This window comes from Heterodontus francisci, chromosome 10, assembly GCF_036365525.1.
Source record: "Heterodontus francisci isolate sHetFra1 chromosome 10, sHetFra1.hap1, whole genome shotgun sequence".
Taxonomy (NCBI): Eukaryota; Metazoa; Chordata; class Chondrichthyes; order Heterodontiformes; family Heterodontidae; genus Heterodontus; species Heterodontus francisci.
The window spans coordinates 79,578,996-79,599,007 of record NC_090380.1 but is presented as its reverse complement, the minus strand read 5'-3'; the positions used below and the strand labels follow the sequence as shown (position 1 = coordinate 79,599,007).

At 35.2% G+C, this 20,012-nt stretch overlaps 1 protein-coding gene across 6 annotated transcripts in view; it reads left to right on the top strand.

Annotated features, from left to right (window-relative positions):
• The window catches only part of pou2f1b (POU class 2 homeobox 1b), a 301,199-nt gene extending 282,046 nt beyond the window's left edge, over positions 1-19,153 (top strand). For all 6 annotated transcript variants that reach the window (XM_068040849.1, XM_068040855.1, XM_068040850.1 and 3 more), the window contains one exon: positions 749-19,153. In XM_068040849.1, coding sequence (XP_067896950.1) covers positions 749-1,047 — 299 coding nt within the window. In that variant the 3' untranslated portion in view covers positions 1,048-19,153. The remainder of the gene's footprint in view (positions 1-748) is intronic.
• The last annotated feature ends 859 nt before the right edge of the window (positions 19,154-20,012 follow it).

Genomic DNA, 20,012 nt, shown 5'->3' with positions numbered 1-20,012 from the left:
GGTGCATCAAACAGTAATTGAAAGAGCATACAAAAGTTTGACATTCATATAAAATTCCTTTGGGTACACTTTTAACCTGAGTTAAACCTGGGCTAAAATAGACAAAAGAAATTGATATGTAGAACATGTCAGCACACAACATAGGTTCACAGTCACTACTTTTAAGTGACCTTTTTTGTAACCAGAAGCTTGCAGTATTTGTTATTACAAATGGAGTTTTAAAAACCAGTATTGCCTTCATTAACTTACTTGTAACTGTTGCAGAACTGAATGGTATTATTGGTCAGGAATTGCACATAAAAGTGGTCGCCCCACATTAATCAATTAAACCAACCACTTTTGACTTTAAATATATTGGAAATTTATATGTATTTGAGTGATTATTTCCTTTAAGCATAACTAACTCACATACTAAAGTTGCAATGATAGTACCAGTAATTTATGATTCTGAAATTTTTCATTTCTTTATGCGAGATGAGGTTGGAAAGAATTGGATGAATATGGTGTATGGATAGAACTTAAAATTTGTAACGTTTTCTGTTCATTTCATCACATTCACGTATAGATACAGTTAACTATTGATGCATTTTTACATTGCTTAGGCATTGTTATCAAAATTTTTAATGTATATGCCTGCTAAGCACTATAAGTGCCATTTTTCCATTCTATTTCCCCTTTCAATATGCAAATGATAACTCTGCGAGGCTTGTTTTTTCTAATCTGGGGTTCTTTTCTTTTTTCTTCTCAGCGCTTGCATCTAGTGGAACACTTCCTATAACCTCCCTTGATGCCAGTGGAAATCTATTGTTTGCCAATGCAGCAAACCCAGGGGGTACTCCAAACATCGTTACAGCCCCTCTTTTTTTGAACCCACAAAACCTCTCCTTATTCACCAGCAACCCAGCCGTAAGCCTGATATCCGCTGCCGGGACAACTGGACATGCAGCCAGTCTCCAGATGGCCTCTATGTCAGCTGATTCCAGCCAGAACTCTTCGTTCACTGTGACCTCAGCAGGTGGGGCCACCAACACCACCAAGGCCCAATGAGACGTAATCCCGAGAGTGGATCATTTAATCCAGTAATGGGATGTGTAGTTGGCTGCTTCCAGCAAAAGCAAAACTGATGTTTGCCTAATTTTTTTAACTTGCTTGTTTTTCAGGATTGTGTCACAAATGACAAAAAAGACTTCTACCAAAAAGGAAACACGTGAATATTTATCATTTCAGACGGTCGTAACAATATAGGAGTCATTAACAATGCATAGGCAAGGGTTCTGTCTCCTTTTAGTATCTATTTTATTCTTTTTAATTGTGTGTTTATTTTAATTAGGTCTGTTGTACAGGCCTTTTTGTTTCATAAAGGTGTTTATATCATGTATAAATAGCATGGGTTTCTTTAACTGGTACAGTTTAGGCAGGCCTGTACTTGGGATGCTTGTGCATCTTTTTTTTCCTTGTGTATACTGTTAAGGAAATTACATTGGGTTTTTATTTTTTTCTTCTTGCTAATGTCTCTTGAAATGGTTTTCTTTCTTTTAAAAAAAAAAGGTTGTTCCTTGTCGGGTACACTGTAGATTTATGCACCGTTTGTATAAAGTGGTTTACTGTTGGTTATTTTTGTAGGAAAGATTCAAAGATAGATGCTTTGAGACAAAAGTTCACAAACTGGTGGTTTTAAAAGCATTCTTTGTTTTAAAAATGGCTTAGTCTGGCCTTCCTAAATGTAAGGGTTGGGTATGTTAGCAAATATCATACCATCAGAGATATTGATCCACTTGGCTGAACAACTGGAAATAGAGGAGACTTTATAGTCAGTGGATCATGGGTATCTTGTGAAACTTTTGTGTTTGCTCAGATACTGGAGCCAATTGGAACCATCATGGAATATGGTAGAGATAAGCAAACTACAAATAAACCAGGCAAACCATGGCAAGTAGTCTCCAGTGGGGAAAATTCATTATCTAGTTTCCTGAAGCTGATTTATTTATAGAAACTGGTTAATGTGTGTTCTCTGTAGAGCTTGATAACATATCTAATGTTGGCTCAATTTGGAGTTTGTTTATCTTGGAAAATAGGGTTGTTTTGAGCATGAGGCTTACAGTATGCACAATATGGCTTGAACCATTGCTGTAAGCATATTAAAACCAAAAATTAAAGGACTGGAGTAGAGCATTGCAGTTCACATGGAGTAAAAATGGTGCCTGTCATTTTCTGTTGGTGTGCTTGTGGAAGTAAGGGGGCAAGGATTGCATTACAATCTAGAATGATTACTGTGGCCACGCTGTTCTTTGTATCCAATTGGTTCATAAACAGCAGCACATTTAGTTACCCATTACATATGGACTTTGTGCTGAGCTGCCCACTGGAAATGAATGTGGGGTATAATTTTCTTCAGTCTAGAAGCACGTTACTTTTCCTGATAAACACATAACTGATTCTTCAATAAATATGCATGAATCAAACGAGTGTTCATCCGGACATCCCTGTGCTCTGTTGTTCACCCACAATGCTGCACTGAGACAGTGTGTACATTTACTTAAACCAACTGGGTACTTGAATTATTTTTTTTATATTGGAATTTACGTGGTTAGTGTTGTTCTCTGTGCTGGTAATAATAACTGGATGCAACTAAATCAGTTTCTTAATCTTAAAAAGAATGACAGCCACCATTTTTCCCTGTTAGTAACTACATTTATCTCCTTTTCAAGACATAAAAATTGCAGTATTGGTAGGGTTACACTCCTAAACTGCAAACAAAATGAATATGGCTGCCTGCCAAATATGGACAGCTATTAAAAGCTTGAACCAAAGTCAATTTTACCTAGCTGCTGTACCAATGACATTGTTTGCATGAGTGCAGTTAATAGGCATCAGTAATTTAGTTGCTGCTGTTAACAAAAGGTAAACAGTTACTATTTTCTACTTTTTAAATGTCGTTTTTCAGGTAAAGGAGTCTTCAAACATGAACTTTACATTGTTGCAGAGTAGTAACCATTTTGTCAAGAGTCTGGTGCAACCAGTTTTCATTGGGCAATTCAACTTTACTGGATGGCTAAATGTAGACTGGTATTAAGGTTTTACAGAGGTTGAAAATATTGTTTCAAGGTATACAAGTCCTAAGAGTGTCTAAGTGTACAGAATAGATCCTGTGACAGATTGTACTGCTGCAGTACTTGTATCCTTCTAGTTTTATTTACCCTTGTACTATTTTCACTAGATAGTCAATCAAATTTTAGAGGAATATTGTTACTGTCCTAACAGATTCTGGGCTTTGGACCAGTGGGAAATGTTTGGACCCCATGCACAAATGTAAACTGAAACCCTTTAGTCCTCCAAGGCAGGCATTTACAATTTTTCCAGGTCTTTCTGTAATTTCACCGCCCACCCAAGTCAGATTCATGAAACATTTGCCCTCATTGCACTATATTGTAATGACCCCAAAATACAAAAATCACACAGAGTCACAGAATTGTTACAGTGCAGAGGAAGGCCATTCGGCCCATCGTGTCCGCACGGGCTCTCCTGTGCATAGAAAGAATTAATGGTGTATCAGAAGTACCAACTATGCAATGAAAGCTATCTTAAAGACCAGTTGTCTATAGTCACATCAGTGTCAATAATAAATTGAGTCAGAGCTTTGTGCTAAATTGTGTTGGTCCTCACATACAATGTGCTATGCAGTGAAAAGATTTCCCCATGATGCTGGCTAGGTGAGGTGCTTCCCTAGAGGTGACCTGTGCTTACTTGCACATATCATATCTGCCTGATGGCATGGCTCAAGTCTTGGAAACAGCTTGTCCAACTAGTGTTTCAGTTAGAGAATGGTGTATAAAGCATATAGAAAATAAATTTGCCAGGTGAGTTATAATATTTAGCTTCTGTTGCTACAACTGAAATCAGCCTAGTGTATTTTGGGGACCACTTTTATTGCATGCCGTTTCATGTTAAGTAGATTTGAATCAAAGGACAAAACTGGTTCATTAGTTTATTATTAACCCTTTGAATGGCTGAAGGCTTTTACAGTTTCTGAGAAACCTTTGTTGCTTCTGATTTTTCCACTTAAGTAATTTGCTCCATAAATAGCAAATGTTCTAAAAAGCAGCAAGAAGAAAAATAAGTATAAAGTTTTAAGTGCAAAACAAAACTGAATGCTGGTCATTGACAGAGGTAGTGAAACAGAAGTTGAGGAAATAAACACATAGAAATTTTTTTAAATATCCTTTGTAGCTGACCTCAGACCTCAGTTTGTATTTGTTTTGAACCCAACTGGTCTAGTTCTAATTCTTTGTGTCTGATTAAGGCAACTGAAAATAAGTTGGGCAAAACTTTTAATGTTGTACTCCTTAATGGGTTAGTATTTTGCTACAAGGATGGTCAGTATATCTCTGTGTTAGTCTGTTGGAAAGAGAATCCTGCTTTATTTGTGGGATGTTGTAGTTTCAGGTTGCAATCAAAACATGATTTTCATTCAGGATTTTGTTTTGATCTTGAACAAATTGGAGCTGGGCAATACCATTTGCACCAACATTGCAAACTCTGTTGGTTTATGTGACATTGAGGTGTGTCTATAAAATGGATTGTATTGGCAAGTTTTGGAACTGAATGGTATATAGATAAACATAGGGAATACAGAGTTTAACAGTTGAAATGAGTAATATTAGTTGGGACCAGAAAGTAATTCAGAGCCGATATGTTCACAATTCATGCTCTTAATTGATTAAAACTACCATTTATGCTATTGTCCTATTTTGCCATCTTTCCATGGCATAAAATAAAATCGGGCAGATACTAATTTATTCTATCAATCCACTTGAATCAAAATTGACTTTTTTCAGATCAAATAAAGCTGGTAAAATGGAGGTTGCTAATTAAGGTGGGATAATATTGACATTAAATCATCAAACATTCATTTTAGAAATGTTGAAACCTAGAAGTGCTCTTGTTGATAACTAACCAATTTTCTGTTCATGCAGAATACTTTACCCATGTTCCTAAGCCCATAATCTCTGTTTTAAAGAAATTTCTAAAATGTTGACTTAATCTTAATATTTTCAGTCATCATATAGTTTTTGTTGCAGAAGTTTGTTTCGATCTTTTTGTTTTAAAAGTTTTGACTGTTGGAGAATTAAATTATAAACCTGAATATATAAAATCCATTAACCAGATGCTAGCAAAATTTTATATTTGAAGCATTTCGATAGCATTACCAAATTCAAATGCAGCCTTGTTGCCTTTGAGACATGTGCTCAAATATTCCTTCTCCTCAGACTGTTGAAGGTTGTAAATGGGAAGACTGTTGGCAGCTTTAATACATTTCTAAAATTGGTGCAATTTATATATTTTTGTTGATGCACAAAAAAGTCATTTTCTAAAATAAACCAGGCTAAATGTTCCTTTTCATATTGATCTGATCTATTTTCCCATATCCCTGTAGTATATCATTTTATTTCTGGTCATGTTGTATATGTTGTATAAATACATGAATCTCAAAATTTTAATCTCAAAATATTGAATGCAACGTGTTCATACCTTTAGCATATTTGCTTTGCATATGTGTCTATCTATATACACATACATATATGCTGTTCCCAACCTTTAACAAGCTTTTGATTTTGGCCTTCAAAGGCTTGACTTGAAAACTAAATTTTAAGATGTCTATATGTACATTAGACTAAGCCAAATAATTTTGATGTACATTAAGCATACATCAACATTGCAACATAAGTATTCAAAGTAAGCATCGCAGTTTAAGCAGTAGATTGAGTCATAGTACCATGGTGAAGGTTCTTCTGTCCAGTTCTAATACAAGAGCATCATCACCTTTTTAACAGCCTGATCATCTAAAAACTGATGATTTCTAAAAGAATCCAAAAAGTTATTTTAATTTAATATTCTGCCATAAATTAATGTGCCCTTGTTCTGACATAACTTTAGAATGAAAGCAGCATTTTTGCTATTTTTGACAAATGAAGTGCACAATTTTATTTTACTTTTTGCTCCACAACTTTATAGACTCTTATTTCGGGATATGACCAGTGTGTCTCAGAGACTCAATTAAAATATATATCGAAATTTTTTGTACCAAAATTGCCACAAACAATCGGGACAGGCGTCATCAACCGGGTGAAAGCAGTTATACTGGTCCTCTAGGAGATATACCTTATCCAGTTTTCAGAAATTAACTTCAGTGATATGTAACCCTGCAGGCACTTATATTGTATTTACAAACACAGTTTAGATCATGATTTATTAACTCGTAATAATCAAAATGTCAACTTAATTGATACTGATTGATATCTTTCTATATAGTGTATAATCTCTCTTTCTCCCCTCTCTTTTCCCCCCCCTCCCACCCCGCCCCCCCAACTTCACGCCCCTCCCCCAAATCACCCCTGAAACAAAACATAAAATTTAAATTGATTGTAAAACTGGCAGTGCAACTCTTTGTTCAGGATTCAATTCCCTACTTGTGGCAATATTCCACTTTATCAAAAATGACAGCACTATTAAACCTAGAGCTATTGAATAAAGCTTTGAATACAGACGTAACTTTTTTTATTAAAAAAAAGTTGGTAAAAACATTGTACAGGACCTGTATTGATCTGATCATCTTGTCTCCTGAGCACAAAATGTAGAAATTGTCCTTCTACAATACTCCATGGAATTAATTCATAGAATCTTACAATACTGAATGAGGTTATTTGGCCCATCGTGTCTGTCAGTTATTTAAAGAGTCATCTAGTTGGTCCTACTTTCCCGCTATTTTCCCACAGCCCTGTAGATTTTTACATCTATATCAAATTTCCTTCTAAAAGTTATTGCTGAAATTGCTTCAGCCACCTTTTCAGGCACTGTCTTCCAGATCATATCTTGCTGCATAAAAATTAAAATAAATTCTCTTCCTCTCCCCCGGTTCTTTTGCCAATTATCTTAAATTTGCGTCCTCTATTAGCAGCAAAGTTCTTATATGGCGTGTAGTCCTGCTGCTGGAATAATGAGTTGCTGCTTGTCATTGATATGATTATCGTGATAGGATAGGGTGAGCATCATAGCAGAGAACTCGATGTTGGGCTGAAAGGAGGAAACTGATAGTTCACTTGCCCTATTAAAATTGTGCTTTCTTGAAAGGTTTATGGAGCTGTCATGAGCTTATATCTTGTTGTCCTTTCTGAAAGCTGTATGGCAAAATGGTTCCTGTGCAAGTAATAGGGAGACGAAGAATTATTTAGAATTAATGAAGTATTTTCCCATTTTAGGTGAACTAAATTAGGGATGGAGGAAATCTCATCAGAACACTTCACTAATATTACCCACTATATTATGACTTTAAATTCTTTAAATAAAAAGAAACGCTTTAAGCTATTTATGCAAGCATTTTCGTTGGGAAATGAGACAGATCTTGCACCCTATAAGTAGAACGTGAGCAAAATTTTCCATCATTGCAATCTTTCCATGAAAAAAGAAATACCTCAGCATCGCTTAGCAATTACAGGCTTGCTTTGCAAACGCAAAAACTATTCCTAGTGGATATGATTGTAGATTTAGAATGTAGATGTTGATTTTTGGGTGATACTCCGTACTTTTTTAAAATAAAAAGTTTATGGATTTAGTTTCTCGCTTTAAAAGGTAATCTTGATAACTAAAGAGATCAATTACTTGTGATTCTATTTGCCAAAGCAAACGCCTTCTTTTGCAACTCAATCTGTGGCCTAAGTTTTAGCATGCCTCATCTCATTGTTTTTAAACTAGTTAAGATTGTATTCTACATTTTTGAGCAGTACCATACCGTTCATTTTTCACAAGCCTTTTGTTAGAAAGGGGTTAGTTAACAATGTCGGGGATGGGAGAGGGTTCCACTGTAGAAAAGGTGTTTCCTTAAAAAAAGGAAAAAGTGAACATGTTTTATCTGTGTTGTAAATTGAATGTAGTGTTTATCACACTAATAGTTGAGTATGTTTTTAAACTTTGTATTATTATTGTTGATCGCAATGCTAAACAATTCAATCTAGACCAAAAATATATCCTGCTCCTTGCACCTGCTTGACTGATCAAAGAACAATTGAGTTGATATGTGGCTGCGGTTGTCGCCGGGCATTTGGTTTGTGCTTTAGAGTAACAGTTGCTCAACACTTTGACTATCCTAGCTCTCGTTTTTGTACCCAGTTGGTGGAATGAGAATTTGCAGCAATTTGGCAGTAATCTCAAGGTATCAAACTAGATTGTGTCATGCAGATGGATTCAGAAGTAATTTTAAATCTGATATTTGAATTCAGAGGTTGCTATGAATCATCAGTGATATGATTTGAGTTTTCTAAGGTAAAGTTCTGTACTAGCAAATATTAGGGGTGTGCAATAATGCTCTTTGTGTCATGAGGATGATTTGGAAAATGTCCATATAATTGACTATATCATGTGGCTGAAGTGGCAATGTTGTCCATCTAACCTCTTAAATGTAGATTTGGGCTATAATTACTGTCATATGTTTTAGCTACATGATTTATGTGTTAAATTAACTATTGTCAATTGTATATTTTCCTGCCTTTGTCAGTTTATTTTTAAGTTTGTGTTCTATAACACAGCTAGCTGTGAAAATTCTGCAGTTTGAAACAGCTGACCTTTTGAATCTGGATTGCTTTTTTAAAAAAAATTAAATTCTACATCTATTTATATTTAAGTATTTTACATTTTAGCAGCCTGAAAACAATATTAATAAATGCATTATATTGCACACCCTTAAATATTATCACTAATTTAGCGATAGTGCTACTTGACAAAAATAGATGCCTCCCAAGTTTGCCTGTCAGTTATAGCATATTTTTCTTAGTGTAGGTTTAATATCAATAATATCCAAAGTTATTGCAAAACTGGGCAGTACTGTGGGCATTTAAAATTTTTGAGAGGGCAATACAGTGGTGTCACTGAAGAACTACATTTATGATCCCTGTATAGTGAATGCCATTCAGGTGTCATTACAAAAAGCAGTAGGCTGGTATTGATAGTCTGTGATTATTGGCCGGTGTTGATGTTCGTTGTGCATTTTTATTAGGAATTTAAGGTGGTATCAGGGTTGGGCATTACAATACTCCAGACTAAAATTGTTGTATCGAGATATTTGATAACTTAACTTGCTCCACCAAAGAAGGTAACTGAATGAGTTTTATTTCCTAAAATATTCAGTTACTTTTTCCATGATTTTACCCTGGCTGTGTTAAACTATTACTTACAAATGGCTTAGATATAGCATCCTGTAGTATGGGGATGAACAAAAAGTTTGGAGTTCACAAACCTTGTCTGGGAATGTTTACTGTCAACAGGCAGCTTTTTGCCCTCCAGTTTTTTCACTAGTGAAAAGGATCCACTTTCAAGTAAGATGCTACAATTTTATCCATATTTAGTTAAGCACCCTTTTTATTCTCTTTTATTCATCCTTAATTTTGGGATTGAGGGAAACAAACCTTTTTTTGTTGGGCTGCATTAGTCTTGCCAGCTTTTTACGCTGCTGACAAGCATATTTCCCTGGTTGTCTGGTTACTGTTGGCATCCAAGTACTGGGTCAGATTATTTTTCTGGGGAATTGTATATCAAAGCCTAGTATTTCTGTTATCTTTGCTAGTTTACATTCTGTAATTGTAAGAAAATATCACATGGCTTTTGGATGATTATTTCAGTAAGTCTGTATTTCGCAAGTGCTTCACTGGTTTTCTATTTATTTAGCTGTTCATTATTGCTAGCAATTCTTTATTTTGAAAAAGCATACTTATTATCCCTTCCACCTAACTGAATTGGTGGATAAGTGATATTTTCTGTTTTGTGAAATTTCGGAGTTTGAATATCATGTGAGATAAGGATTCAGAAATCACCCCTTTGGGCGATCAGTATTCACTTGATATATAAAAGCAAAATGCTGTGGATGCTGGAAATCTGAAGTAAAAACAGAAGGTGCTGGAAATACTCAGCAGGTTTGGCAGTATCTGTGGAGAGAAAAACAATTAATGAAAGGTCACAGACCTGAAATGTTAACTCTGGTTCTCCCTCTACAGATGCTGCCAGACCTGCTCAGTATTTTCTGTTTTTATTTCACTTGATATAGCTCCCAGACAACCTGTAATGCATTTTTTTCCCAGCTTCCCCTCTTTCAAAAAGAAATTTGAAATATTCCAAAACTTTTGCTCATCCCTGGTGCATTATTAAAATGTTGTCCAGCTCTTGAAACTGTATTTGTATGAAGCGCCCAATGAAAGCGTTGCAGCTGACTCGGATTTAAGGAAGCAAGTGTTATCTGACCACTTTAGCATTATTATGCTTTCTTTGATATGTCCCTATATTTACTTATATATGAGAAGTACAGTTTCACCAGAAGAATAGTGAAATTCTGGTTTAAAAATGCTTGACTCTTGAAACATGAAATGCTGCAAAAATTCTCTGATCAAACCATTTTCTATTTTCTATGAGCTGATCAGTTACTTATTTTCTCTTTCCTTGTTCTACAAGATCTGATCCATACATCACTATTTAAGCCCCTCTACAATTATATACAGTAACAATTTATAATTAATCAAACTTTTCAACAGTTGATAGACATAACGTGCTTGTAAACTAGTGATTTATATATAGGCAAGAGTTATACACTTTATTCTGTGGTGAATTCAAACATGGTGTTGCTCTTCTTTCCCTCCTGCTTTCACCTAGACCGTTTCAAAGAAAGCAAAATAAAATTTTGGCTTTTACTTGGTGGATACACACAGCTTCATTACTAGTATTAAAGTCCTTGCTTTGAATTGATAAGGAAAGGCAGGAAATCCAGTTTGATCATTCAGTTATTAATTGATTAAATGTTCACTTAGACTCATTAAAGTAGCAACAAACTAAATTAAGGATTCTGAAAGTACAGAAGGTTGTTTACCTTGAGTTTTATATTCACAAAAAATGAAAATGTTACAACAAACATGCCCTAGTGGGTTATGATGGTAGAATTGATTCTCATTTTAGTGGCTGGTTTTGTAAAGAGCTACATGGTCTTGGAGAATGATGTTAAAAAAAAAAGTCTTGATGCATCCATTCCAGTTATATAAGAAGAGCACTTGGAACAAAAGTATGGATCAGGTTGTACAGTAAATTAATAAATGAAGGAATTCTGAGGAAGAAAATGAAATTCTGTCAGATTTATTTTCATGATTGCTATGAATACCAGACAGGTTTACGTAGTTAACTTTGTATGATCTTCATAGCAACCTTATTAAAATATCCTATATAAAAGCCTCCGTATAAGTTGTAAAACCATCGCATCTGCCATGGGACAATCATACAGTTAGTTACTTTTGTATAACTTCTGGTGCATTTGGGATATTGTCACAGTCTTAATCTGCAGCAGAAATTACAGATTAATGAGCTGGTTTTGTTTCATTGTTGGATTAATTACAAACCATTCTAATTGCGATGGAATAACAATTTAGCTGCAGTAGAGATTAATTTCCTGAGGAAAGAAATCTGATATTCTCAAGAAAAATGGCCTATTGTATTCCACCATATTTTAATTATCAATATCTTTTAAAATGTATTTGGGCATTATATTTTTTAAAAGTATTTCAATCAACCGCTATTAATATCTTGACTTCAGTTCCCAAATAGAAGTTTAGGGATTTACATGTATCTGCGACTGCACCAACAACCCTAGGGAATGTCATGTCCAGTGCAATGGTGGGTTTTGAAATTACATCATATTCAGTGGAATTATCCATGCAGCAAGACTTTGTTACTGAAGCTACAAGAAGGGTGGAAATTATACAGTGTCTGGTGATCTGTTTACTTGAGTACCTTACAGATTTTAAATGGAAATGCCTCTAAGTTACACTCGTTTACTCGCCTGCTATGATTATTTCATTTTCTTCCTCAGTTGCTTAAATGGTGATGTCACCATTTGTTCTATGTACAGGAGCTGTTGTATACCTCATTTCTAACTCATGACTGAGTAACTCGCTTTAATCTCCCCCCTCAGAGCGGCTGAACCTGCCACTTTCTGTATACTTTTTTTAAAAAAAATCTGGCATGTATCAGCACTAGCACAGCAGGAGAATAACAACAGTCAGAATTGACAACTAAAGTTTAAGTAAACATTGGGCATATTGCAATCTTTTACCTCCTTCACTGTGTCCATCTTGCTTGGCTATTCATTCCCTCCATATGTCTCCCTCCCACTGAATTTTTAGCCGAACTGTTGAACCACCTTCTTAGCCATGCCTAATGGCGTCTGAGGCAACCCATTGCTTCCCCTGCTATATATCCAGCAGATTGCTCTGGATTGCTTCTGTGGCGTAACGCACACAGGTTGTCGACTTGACTCACAACTTCTTACTAGGAGAACTAGTTAGATAGAATGACGGGCCGCACTCCTACTGGATGCACGTATCCCTTAGATGTCATCCCAGTACTCGGTGACTGAAACTTTCATCTCTGGTCATTGGAACAGGCTATTGAACCTAGTTAAGTGAAAATGTAGGCTGATTTAACTTGCTGAATTTTTACTATTATGTATGTAAATCAGATGGATAAATACATTCTTAAGTATTACCCAAATTATTGATGCTTTCACATTTAATAGCCTCATTGTCAATCACTTATGGTCATGCTTCTTAATACAAAAATTACAGTTTATGTGCTTATATTCAACAAGCCTAATCCCTGATGAGGTGCATTTGTGTCCATTGAAAACTAAAATATGTCACTATGTAGTGGTTTTTCTCCTTGGCTATATCCCTCAGCTATACCGAAGTCCAAACAAATGATTGCACAGTGATGCTAGTAGCCAAATACTGGTTCAATAACAAATGGCTGTTCAGTTTTGACAATCTTGTATCAGATCAGTTAGGGGGGTTGTGTCCATCATTAAAAATACCCTGAGAATAACACTCACTCTCTGAATGTAAATGATAGTGATGGTCTTTCCTGCCATGTTTAGTGCTTTTATTACATGCCAGCAACCTTACATTGTGCTGATAAAACCAAAGACTTATTAATGATTGTATGAACTAAATTTCTTAAATGTCTTCAGTCCTACACTAATCTTATTTCAAAAGTGTGAATTGCTTACAGTGACAAAAGAATTGCATAAAGCAAAATAAATCTGCTTCATTCTGTCTACCAAAGCAGTAGAAGGACTGCTGAAAGTGGAGCCCATGTGCTATTTGATTGGTTAAAGGACTGGAGACTCCTGTGGTAGGATTGGCTCTTCTGAGGGGCATTTATCCCTTTGGGCTGGGTGATCTGAATTAATACACACTGAGGTGCTCTTCAGAACTGACTGTAACTGGCTGGACGCTGCCGTTTCATTTTGTGAAAGAAAAATGAAGACGAAAAAATGATGTAGCTTGCTTACAAAGGTTTCATCTCCTATTCATAATACCACTGTGCAACTATGCATTGTATTCCTCAACCTTGTACTAGATAGAGACTCAGTACTTTTTTGTGTGGAGAAGGGTGGATTTTCTGTGTTCAGTGAATTTTCTTTGAGTACTAAATGGGGGTTGTAGGATCATACAAGCTCTATCCCAAAGTGAAATACAAATGTTAACATGCGCCTAATGCAGATACCAAAGATTTGTTTCTTCTTTGCAACCTTAATTGTGTATTAAATGCAATTACCCAGCAGGCATTAGTCTAACCTCAGTAATTCCAAAGCTTAGATGTATATTTTGGTATATTTCTGGGATAAAGGTTTTTTTGTTGTCAAATCCTTGTTCGTTTCAGTGTATTGCTCTTAAGTCATGGCATGAGATAAAAAAAAAAATAGTCTTACTTGGTAGTTTAAGATATAGTATTTTTGTATGTTTTGGGTGTGTCTTTGTGTGTGAGAACATAACTGTTTTTCACTGCCTAGTTGTTCATAGTTTTAAAAGTGTACATATTATCCAATTTTGGACGTCCGCAGGCTTGTATTCTTTAGATGTGTTATTTATTGGAAGGTTTTTTTTTTAAAGAAAAAAGTTTTTCAATAGGCAGTATTCCTTTCTTATATAAAAAATATCTACATAATATCTTTCAAAAATTAAATCTGTTAATATTTATATTCATCTTATTCACAACAACATAATTCAATTTGGTGCAAATCCTTTTCGTTAGGAATGCAAGAATCCCAAAATTTCCATCCAGACCAATATAAAATGTGGTTACAGGTGCCTACTGTTGACATGTATTGAATATAAAATGCTAGAAAATGGGCAATGGAGTTTGCCTTTTCCAGAGTCGTCTTAGTTATTTTGGTTCAGGGTATTCTTCCTTTCCTTCTTTCCTCCTTTCTCATTCTCTGGTCTGGCCTGCCAATGAGCCTCCTTTAAAGAAGAAGCTAAACTGTTAACTTTCATGCATATTAATCAGTGGGTGACTGAAAGAATAAAGAGTCCAAATAAATCTGTGATTCAGTAATTCCATGTGACCACATCACTAGTGTAAACATTCCTGAGGAATGAATCTGACAGTTACATCCAATCTCATTTGAACTTATTTAAATCAGGAATTATGGGAGCTAAAGCAAAAGACCACTTTTGCTGGCCTAAAATGATATGTAGATATGATTTTTGGTGGTCTTTTACATGTATTCTGTATATGAATTCTGTATATGACCAAGAAAAAAAGGATACTGTTGCCAATAAGCAAATTTCATGATTTATTAACTCATTATGTCTGAATGAAGATGCGCAACAACTCAGCGGGTCTTACTGTAAGATTTTCAACTATGTTGAACTATCCCTACATGTGCACGGTGTATTTCTTGTACAATAAGACTGCAGCACAGGTAACCTGCGGACGTCCCTGTATCCAGTGCACCTTAATGCAGTACCACAGTTGAGTGTGTTCACATATACCCTGACAACAATTTTTTGTGTAATCTTCTGATGGATGGTTACAAATGTCGGACCTTTACCAGTGCAAATGTCCCAAAAAACTATAGCGAATGTGAAGTGACAGCATCTTTTATTAATTGCTATTATTTCTTGGTAGGACTGGGATAATCAGCCCTGGTTCAAAAAGCCCTAAACTGAAATTCTGTTGACAGCAACTCAAAAGCTGAAGGGAATTTCGTAAGTGATATCCTGAAGGATTTGTTGCTCTGAGGTAATATGCAATTCTCCTAAAATAAATGCTGAAAATTTCAACAGTAACAATAAACAAAAGCTGTTTCCATTATGACATTTGAAATCAGTGATATTTTAGAATACTGCCTTCAAAGAAATCCAATAAACACTCAATTCATAAATAAGGTTTGCATAAACAATTGTGGTTAAACACCTGTTTGCCAGACTGTCACTTTTATCAAGATAGACTTTTTCAGCAATTTGAATAGAAAGTTTAAAAAAAACAGCATTAGTGAAAACATCAATATTTAATGAAAGAGAGATGGTGCAGGATATTACAACGAATCAGTGTTTGATCTTGTGGAGAATTGCATTCTTGCTTTCTAGTTTCCCAGATTTATCAATTGATAATTGAGCAATACTAGTTATAAACCAGTATAATTACAGAACAATTGCACTGAATTTGGTCCGTATATTTTTGAATCAGTCCAACACAAATTAAAAACTTGGTAATAAAGACAACTACCTGTGATGTTCTTCTGGATGCATGGCTTGAAGCTTTTCCAAAAATGATCAAATTCTTGATCTGTAGCTGGAAAAGTCTAGTCTTGATGAACTGCAAGTGAGATTACAACTAATTTTGTAACAGCATTGCTCCTCACTAAGTGATAGCATTGCTTTCTATGAAAACTAATGTCCCAAACTTTTACGGGTTCTCCTAAATATTTGAAAATGTTGGCAGAGAACCAGCTAGAAAGGCAGACCACATTAAACAAAGCTGCTTAATGAGGACCCCTTTACTACTCTTTTACTCTTTATGGAAAATAAGCAGTTCTTAATAAAACATTATACTGAATTGGATATTACAGAAGCGGAATGGCAGGGCATTACATATGAGAAAATAACCTGTCCCGCAAACTAAAATTTTTGCTGTTGGCTTTATGAAGAGATCCAGTTCTTGCATTTACCCAGTGGATGTGCATGTGAAGTTATACATAGCCATTTAAGTAATAGCTTATAATTCTAAACCTGGTTCCTTATTTAATGTTATGCAAGATATTCGTACAAATTGGCTGCTTGAGATTTTGAGTTTGACAGATGGCCCTTTATAAATTATTCCAATTTCAACATATTATTAGCCAAATATCTTGCTATTTAATTTGACCCTGTGTTGATGCTCTGTTGAGGCAACAATTCTGATGGCCCAGAAAATGTTTTACTGTTGCATTCTGATAATCAGAATCCCCCTTGTGCTCTCATCACCTGGGGCAGTCTGCCTCATTGAATGTCTGTCGGCATGATCTCAAAATGTTTGTCCTTTGATTAGTTTGATTGTTGCCTGGCTACCTTCTATGATTACTGCAAACCACTGATCGAATTATTTTCCAGTTCAGTTGAAGGCGGTCTCACTGTTTTTGTTACGTTGATCTAGGAGGGAAGTAGTTTTTGTTAAATGGTGAAAAATAATTGCAGTGCCCAAGAAAAGTTTGTCAGTTACCAGTGATTTGAAAATAAACCCAACAGAATAATTCTGACAAGGTGCATAATGTTAAAATGGACCACTAATTAGTAATTTACAGAACTAACACAACTTGTTTAAAAGATTTGGCGTACAACAGTAGCAATTAGAAAGTTTAACTAGTTTATAAGAGAAAGTATTTCCAAGGTAAAAGGTGGTAAAATTTAAAATTCTGCACCCATAAATCCATTGTATATAATTATGAAAAACAGATTGCCTTTGGCATTGATTTGTCCTGTGCTGCCTCTAAATAAACATCAATGTCAGTTGCCTAATAGGAACCTTATAAATAGACAATTGATCACCAAAGGATAGCCCCAAGAATAGCACTATTGCCTAATCTAAATTAATCTGTATATTAGCTTTCATGACTATTAGATATTTTGACTTGGTCAATTGACCACCTCATTTAAAATGACTAAGAAAAAAGGTTTGGTAGGAGCTGCAAAAATAGTGTGAATATGAAAGAGGCAAAATGAAGAAAAAGTTTAAGTAACTATTTTACCCCATTTATATCAACAAGTTATAGTCATTAAGGACCATACTTTTTTTTTTAAAAGCCTAACTCACTGCGATTCAGAATTGTTACATCACAGTATGGTATGTCTTGTATTACTGATGCAGCAGTTTCAGTTTAACTCTAAGCCAACTGTGCAACATTCTACTGTGAATTTTTTATACACTAAATGGCATGATCCTTTGGAAGAGTGGTAATAGAAACTTTAAAACAGCTCTAGCCTTTGAGGTTAGAAGCAGGAATGTGACATTATGTTGTGCGTATAAAGTATTTCCAACAATAAACTGGTGTGAATGCACACTTCATAGTAATTGTATACTGACGCATTGCAACAGTAAGGCATTATTGTTAAGCATTGATTTGTATATTGCTGTGTACTGGTATAACCATATGAACCTACAATGTACAGTATCATTTCTGGCTCATGATGAACTCAGAAGTGCTAAGATTAACCTTTGGGAAACTGTAAGAACTAAACTGTCAGGATATTAAATTTTACATTTTGACAAATTTAGTTATTTGATTTCATTTGGTGTTTTTGCTTATTTCTGGTACTATATATTCAACCCTGTATAGTGTTAGGTTTTCTCAGTATTTCATTCATGAATGACATGAGTACACAAATGCAGATCTTTTCAGTTGCGTGTCTTCTTTAATTGTGTATTCAATCCTTTAACACATTTGTATAAATTTAAACGGAACCATTGAATTGAATCTCAATGATTAAGGGGCCTTTAGTATACTACTGATGACTTAAAAAAAAATATTTTTGTCAAATTTAGTTGGGAATTTCTGGAAATTGCTTAGCCGGTTAGGGGGCTCAACATTTTGAATAATGGCTGAGCCAACAACCGTATTTGAGTTCAGCATTAACTTTGAAGCAATTGATTGTCTTTTAAGGTGTCAGAAGTAGAAAGGTACTTCCAACACTTAAAATTTAGTGAACTATTGCAGATGATCATATGACTAACAAAATAGCCATGCGGTTGCAGGGTTTAATTTAAAATTCAGTACCCTGGTGGATGGGAACAAAAATAGTACTGTTAAGTGGAAGACTAATTTAGATAGGAAATTGAAGGTGGTGAAAGATTTATATATTTCAAAGAACAAAAGTTGATTTTATACCTACAGATTTAAAAATTTGCCAAATTCTAACAAGGAATCTATAACCAAGCTTTTACAGATTTTGCCTACATATTCAGTTTATTAATTTCCAGATTCCCATCTGTTTTTCTCTCTGGTCAATTAACTAAATATCTGCAGGTTGGGAATGATCTTGCCTCCCTAACTTGGAATGCTGTAGCATGCTTTGTTTAGAAAATTGGTTCATGAAATGTGCATAAGTAGATAAATCATCAGCCAATATATAGGTAGATGTTTGAACTGGAACTAGGAACCTGTATCAGGAGTTTCAACCCAGGAGCCAGAAAAACAAACTGATCTAAATTAGCAGGTGACAGCTATAACAGAGCACAATTTTCCATCATTCCCAATCAAGATCTGACAACAGCATTCCTTGACTTTAAGATTTTTGTTAAAAATTGATTTAGATGATTGCACATATCTCTGATTTTACATGATGCTGCCTGGTTTTATGGTCATGTTAAATGGCTACTAGTCTGGTCTGCTGTACATTGGATAAATATTTGAGCTTTAAGGTGTTAATTTATTCCCCACTCCTTTTAATTTAAAAATATCTATTCAAACTAAAGCCTATTTTTCTAATTTATTATGAAACCGGGTACACAGCGATAATTATTCATGATAATTGAGAACTGCTCAGTTGTATTAAAAATGCAAATTTAACAATATTGCTTCTGTCTGCATTAAGGTACTCTTTTTGGTTTTTAACTTCCCTTTTCAAAATTGTTTCCATTGTATAGTGAGTAATTGCAGATAAAGCTGTCTTCAATAACTGCCATGAAAGAATTCCGTTGCAGCTAGAATTTTTTGTATTGTAATGTGGTCATTTTATCTAATCATTTTGTATTCATTTTTGTAATGGCGTCTTGGTTCATTAAAAATCTGACTTAAAATGCTGATGGGAAACTGTTATTTTCTGCTTACCTTTGTGCAGTCCATTCTTTTGAAGTTTACAACCATTGAGTACTTGAATTTTTTTGATGGTTAATCTTAAACAGTTTGTGTTAATCATCTAAGAAAAACATGTACTTCGTGCCTCCAGGCTGTTGAATTCAATTCTAAAATGTATTTGAAATAGCACCAAAATGCTATCTAATCTAGTCTGTTTTTACCAAAATAACACTATGCAATCCATCAGCAAACCTCTCAGCACATGACCTCAATTGTACTTGTGGCTCAGTGTGAACTTGTGCTGCGACATCAGATACGGCATGTATCAAGGAGGTGATTTGTTGTATTGGTCAGCATGGTCAATGATTATCTCCGTTCACATTCAATATCATAACCTGTCCAGTATCGTCATGTTGATGCATTTCTCAAAATGCAAGGGTTTCTGATGGCTATCCTTTCTAACCAGAAGCCCTTGGAAGATGGGAATATGGTGAGAATGCCAATTGTATGCAGCATCTTGACTGTATAGCCTGCTGAGGCATGGGTATGTATTCGATTAGAATTAGAATATTACAGCGCAGTACAGGCCCTTCGGCCCTCGATGTTGCGCCGATCATCTGACCTACACTATTCCATTTACATCCATATGTCTATCCAATGACCACTTAAATGCCCTTAAAGTTGGCGAGTCTACTACTGTTGCAGGCAGGGCGTTCCACGCCCCTACTACTCTCTGCGTAAAGAAACTACCTCTGACATCTGTCCTATATCTTTCACCCCTCAACTTAAAGCTATGTCCCCTCGTGTTTGCCATCCTCATCCGAGGAAAAAGACTCTCACTATCCACCCTATCTAACCCTCTGATTATCTTGTA